Source organism: Epinephelus fuscoguttatus, linkage group LG17 (genome assembly GCF_011397635.1).
Source record: "Epinephelus fuscoguttatus linkage group LG17, E.fuscoguttatus.final_Chr_v1".
Lineage (NCBI taxonomy): Eukaryota > Metazoa > Chordata > Actinopteri > Perciformes > Serranidae > Epinephelus > Epinephelus fuscoguttatus.
The window spans coordinates 39,162,277-39,168,276 of record NC_064768.1 but is presented as its reverse complement, the minus strand read 5'-3'; the positions used below and the strand labels follow the sequence as shown (position 1 = coordinate 39,168,276).

At 43.1% G+C, this 6,000-nt stretch overlaps 1 protein-coding gene across 2 annotated transcripts in view; it reads right to left on the bottom strand.

Annotated features, from left to right (window-relative positions):
- Window positions 1-1,389: 1,389 nt before the first annotated feature.
- Window positions 1,390-6,000, bottom strand: part of fndc5b (fibronectin type III domain containing 5b) — a 28,621-nt gene continuing 24,010 nt past the window's right edge. For both annotated transcript variants that reach the window (XM_049602175.1, XM_049602176.1), the window contains exons 5-6: window positions 2,845-3,037; window positions 1,390-2,560 (exon numbers count right to left, since the gene is read on the bottom strand). In XM_049602175.1, the coding sequence (XP_049458132.1) occupies window positions 2,898-3,037 (140 nt within the window). In that variant the 3' untranslated portion in view covers window positions 1,390-2,560; window positions 2,845-2,897. The remainder of the gene's footprint in view (window positions 2,561-2,844; window positions 3,038-6,000) is intronic.

The window sequence follows — 6,000 nt, the reverse complement described above, 5'->3', positions numbered from 1 at the left end:
GGGTGAGGACAAGACTGGTGAAGGGGAGAAACCAGGAAGGGTGGAGTGATGTATGAGAGAAAGAGCATTGCGACAGAGGGATAGAGAGTGAGGGGAAAGTCATAAATGGAGGAATGAAGGCAGATGAGGGTGGCTGAAGATAGAGGAGGAAAGAAGGAGGCTGATAAAAGAGGTAGAGGGTGAAAAATGGATGGCAGGGTGAGGGTTTGATGTGCTGGTAGAACTGATGATAGAGATGAGGAAGTAGTGTCTGTCTCATCCAGCACAGTATTTAAATACAGTACATAAATCCAGCGTGTGTGTATGCATACGTGTGTGTGTGTGGTGCTGATTAGCAGTCATCTCAACCAGCGAGGCATTCAGACATTCACTCATTATCTCTAATATGGCTGTAAGTCTGCTGAGTTCAGCTTCGCAGTGTTTTTCTGTCTGACTTCATGGTGAACTCAGCTGGTGAGCGTCAGTATTCAGGGGCGAGGGTCCAATATATTTGCAATTATGTGGATAACAAATCATAATTAAACAGGAAGGCCCGAAGAAGATAATGAAGCTTTATCTGTAGCTGGATAATTCTGATGAAGTCCTTTGGTCCGTCACATAAAAGCCTTCATCAAGTGGTACGAAACAAGTGGGAGGTTACGAGTTCGGCTGATTTCTCCTTTAATAAGTGGATGTCCAAGTGTGCTTCAGAACTAGGGCTGCAAATACTGCTGATTTTCCTTGATTAATCATAATTAATCATAATTATCATAATAATAATTTGGAAGTGGTTTGGCTAGTTGAAAGGTGACGAAACATGTACAAAGACTGTCTGCAAAATATCTCGTTGGTTGCTGCCAACCAGGACGAGCAACTTATTCCATCACCTGAAAAGGTGGCATCGCAACGACTACACTAAGAGCATGAACATCCAGGCCAAAACAGCAGTAAGTCCACCAACAAGTGTTGCTCAACCTTGCTCGGCCAATCACTTCTGCTGCTGTGGGCAACAATCAATAGTGTCCGTTTTTGCCGCCGTAACCCCGTATAAGAAGTGATCGGACCGGAGCAGAGATATAACGGATGCAGTGACAAATTTTCTAGCCAAAGACATGATGCCCATGAGCACCGTGGACAAAGACGGGTTCAAGAAACTAAAGTGCGAGACTGCAGGTACGAGCTCCCAGGCGGGATTTACTCTTCTCAAACTTCTCTGCCCAGGCTTTACGACAAGTGCCGCAGAAGGCTGGAAATCATTTGGTTTCCAGGATACTTTTCAAACTCGCAGCATTATCAAAATATATATTGTGATAAATATCGTTATTGATCAATACGGGGAAAGTTATTGTGATATTTTTTGCCCTAAAATGCCGCCACAGTTCTTTCAAGTTCTAGCTGTACTGTCTGCATGTCTCCATCCTTATTCCCTGCACATCCTGTTGCAGACCGCAGATAGCATATGGTGCTGAATATGCAGTGATGAGCAATAAACCTCAATTTGAACCTAAGTCTGTCATTTTCCAGACGTGCCAGTCTTTTCAAAGTTGGACACTGAAGTTAACTTCTGGATTTCAAACCTGGAAGTTGCAATAAAATTTGGATTTGGAGTCAGACACCACTGTGGTGCGAGATCGCCCGGTCGATCCTTGAACTCTGTCTGAATCACAGCTGCATTCAGACAGCATCATCCAACTCATATAAGGAAAATATGGTGTACTGTAAAAATGTGTCACATTTTATCCCCTAACTGACAAGGGCGTTGAGGTTGCAGCTCAGAGAGGAGAAAAAAACAGACGCATCATTTAGCTGATGACACAGAGAGAGAAAGAGGCAGGAGACAAGACTCAACGTGCAATATTTCTGACCCAATAAGAAAATGATATCGTAATCAAGACTGGGATTGTGAGGGCTCAAACAATCACAATAGGAGGAGCACCAAACGTCAATGTGCTTATTAGAGAGACACCGACACAGAAAGATGGGGCGAGATGAGCTGCTACACAACTGGCTGTAATAAAGACAGAAAGGACGGATGTGGATGGAGAGATAGAAAAAGAGAAAGTCCTTGGTTTAAAACTGAACTTAGCTTGTTAAGTTGTGTGCTGACTGATAACCTGGACCCAGAGGACCAGCTGTTCCCATGAGTCATCTCTGAACCTCTGACCAGTGATACAAACCTGAAGTTGAAACAAAAATACTGAGACATTCATGTTTGATGGTCTGCTCCTGGTTTGATGCCACTGATGAAGAGTAATCAGAACGTATGAATCGAGCAGTTCTTGTCAAGAGGAAAAGACGCCCCCTCCCGTGCTTTGATCGACGGCCATTTTATGTCCCGTGTCTTTGTGTTGGCTGTCCACTCAAAGTAGGCTGCAGTCCAGTTTTGGTCACAACAAAGGTAAGAGTAATGTTGTCCTCTCCTGTTCCTGTTTGACTGGTTGCAGTCTGTGATTCTGCAGGTTCACGTGTGTGTCCATTGGTTTTGAAGAGTTCCTCATTGTGTAGAGAAAAGTTTCTGTCATGGTTTATCAGCTCTTCAGTACGATGGTGTCTGAGAATGGCTTTCTGTTGGTCTCAGGATCTGGAAGAGAAATTCACTGAAGTTGAGAAGAGACGAAGGACACACAACTGAAGCTACTTTAAAACCACAAAAAAACACAGCGAGCTGAATTAGAGAGCAAACAGAAAATTAAGGACAAGATGAAACTCGAGATTTCAATTTAGGTTGCTGCAGAAGCAGAATAACAACGTGGAGCAAAGGAAAAGACAGGCCTAGAAATATATATTTATACATATAACAAATACTAAATACTTACATGAGATATGACATAAGATGGAAGTCAGTAAAGACTCCCTGTTCCTCACCTGTCCTGAGGTTCGAGGAGTTGGTTATTGCACAAGGCTCTGCAGGGCTGGTCTTAGACGTTGCTGCGCAGTAGCCCCCCCTGTGGGTGCTCTGGAGTACTGCACTCTGAGGAGTTCTTGGCTTTGTCCTTGTTGTTGTTGGGCTCGTTGTCTTTGATGATGTCATACTGACGACAAAACAGGGCGATCACCCCTGGGAGACAAACAGACATGATAATTATTTGTCAGAATAATGACGGGTTTATTTCCTCTCTCCTCTGCGGTGAGGTCAGAGGTCAAGATCAGCGATTGGAGCAGCAACTCTGGAGCTTTGGGGGGGCTTTAGTGTTTATTTAGCGTAGCATGAAGACTGGGAACAGATGTAATGTGTTTGTAGTGGGCTTTACAAGGCTGGTGGACAGATTATTTTACTTTCGGACAGAGTCAGACTAGCTACATCCCTGGTTCCAGTCTTTTTAACAAGCTAAGCTAATTGCCTGCTAACTGTAGCTTCATATCTAATCCACAGACATGAGAGTGTATCAATCTTTCCATCTCTTGGCACAAAAACGATCAACTTTATTGTTCTTATTTGTTTTTTCACCTCCTGTTGCAGCTGTGTCATAACTTATGCATTTTCCAAAGTGTTTTTTTGTGTTTCCCCCCTCCCTGTGTTTTCTGTGTTTTCCATAGACTGTATAATAAAGATGGCAACGAAAGTGAAGCCAAATCATCTCAATCTGCAGTGAAGGTCATAAACCCTTCCTACTTTGTGTTAGCAGCTGGGACGTGGGCTGAAAAAATCAAAGTAAGCATCCTTTTTTTTTTCTCCCCAAACATGGTTTCTGTGACTTTAGGTAGCTCTTATGACGCTGATGTTTGAGCAAATGTTCGATTGGTTTTAATTAGTTATTTGATGCTATAAAAAGGGGGTGTGACATCATCGATTACTCCACCTACTCATAAGTATGATCCAGAAATATATTCTCCCTAAAAGTCAAGTGACGCTGAAAATACTGCTACATCTGTTCAAATAGCACAACAACATCAGAGAGTGCCAAAGTGATCACAGTACCCTGAAACCTCCTCAGTCTGCTGAGGGTTGATGACACACACCTGGGGACACTCGTTAGCCTGTTCCAATGTGTGTTCACTGAAATGATAGGAAGACTCTTGCCTCGCCTCTGTAGGATCCTTCCTTGGAAAGACTTATCCTGCCAAGGAAGGATCCTTGACTTTAAGAAGCACCCTCTGGCTCCACATGACATCACCAGCACAAGATGGCAGCAGCTGTATCTGGGATATCTTGGCTTTATTTTTGTACGGTGGGCAGAAGTTGCAACAAGTCGTCCACCTTTAAATACAGTCAAATGTGAGTGCTGGTGTGGTCTCCCTCCTTTATGCTCCTGGCTCCCAGCTCTGCTCATCACACAGCTGTCTCACATCAGCTCATCAAGTGCACCTGCCCCTCATCAATCCAATCCAATCCACTTTATTTATATAGCACGATTTTAACAAACACAAGGTTTCCAAAGTGCTGCACAGCAAGATAAAAACACAATAATAGAAGCACAATAACACGATAAAGTACACAATATGATAAAAGTAATAAAATAAGATAAAATCAAACAAAATAAATAAAATAAGATAAAATAAATCAAATCAAATAAAATAAAATGCACTGCCCGCACAAGATAAAAAATATGCACATACACATAAAATCATAAAATCAACACGCTACATGGTGTCAAAAGCCAAAGAAAAGAGGTGGGTTTTAAGGAGAGGTTTAAAATGAGACAGTGAGGAGGCCTGTCTAATGTGCAGTGGCAATTCATTCCACAGTTTTGGAGCTGCAGCGGCAAATGCTCGCTCCCCTCTGAGCTTAAGCCTAGCTTTAGGCACTGTCAGGAGCAGCTGGTCAGCTGACCTGAGAGAGCGGCTGGGAGTGTAGGGGTGCAGCAGCTCAGAGAGGTAGGGTGGGGCAAGGCCATTCGAGGCTTTAAAAGCAAATAAAAGAATTTTAAAATGAATCCTAAAATGGACGGGCAGCCAGCGGAGTGAAATTAAAATAGGTGAAATGTGCTCATACTTGCTTGTGCCAGTTAAAAGACGTGCAGCAGCATTTTGTACCAGTTGAAGACGAGCAATGGAGGACCCACTAACCCCCATATAAAGTGCATTACATTAATCCAGCCGAGTGGTCACAAAGGCGTGGATTACCGTTTCCAGGTGTCGTCTCTGAAGGACTGGTTTAATTTTTTCCAGCTGCCTCAACTGGAAAAAGCTTGACTTCACCGCAGCTTTAATCTGGCTGTCAAATTTAAGGTCTGTGTCCACTTTTACCCCCATATTGTTCACAATTGGCTTGTGATACTGTGCCAAAGAACCCAGATCAACTAGGGGGGTCATAGAGGAGCCACCAAAGACCATGACTTCTGTCTTTTTTTCATTAAAATTCAGAAAATTTAAAGACATCCAGGCTTTGATGTCATGTAAACACTTTAGCAATGGCTTAACACAGTAGGAGTCTGACTTTTTAAGGGGGACATAGATCTGACTGTCATCCGCATAGCAATGAAAAGAAATACCATGTTTCCTCAGAACTGAACCAAGTGGGAGTAGATAGAGGGAAAATAAAAGAGGGCCAAGCACAGAGCCCTGTGGTACCCCACATGAGAGGGAAGCAGTGGAGGACACAGAGTCATCAAGGCTGACACAGAAGGTTCGATGTGACAGGTAGGACCCGAACCTTTCAAGTGCGGTGCCACTGATGCCCACCCACTGCTCCAAACGAGCAACCAGGATCCCATGGTCTACTGTATCAAATGCTGCAGTCAAATCTAAAAGTGCAAGGACAACACAGTGACCAGAGTCAGTAGCTAAAAAGATGTCATTAAAAACTCTTAAAAACGCTGATTCAGTGCTGTGCATTGGAAAATCTCAAGAGTATTCTGTTCATTTAAAAAGTCCACGAGCTGAGAATAGACAATCTTCTCTAAGATTCTAGAAAAGAAAGGCAATTTAAAGATAGGCTTGAAATTTGACAAAACAGCAGGATCCAGCCCAGGTTTTTTTTTGCAGGTTGCACAACGGCATGTTTAAAATGAACAGGGACCACTCCAGAGGACAGAATGCTATTAATAACTGCGAGAAAAAATGGTCCAACAGTGGGGAAAA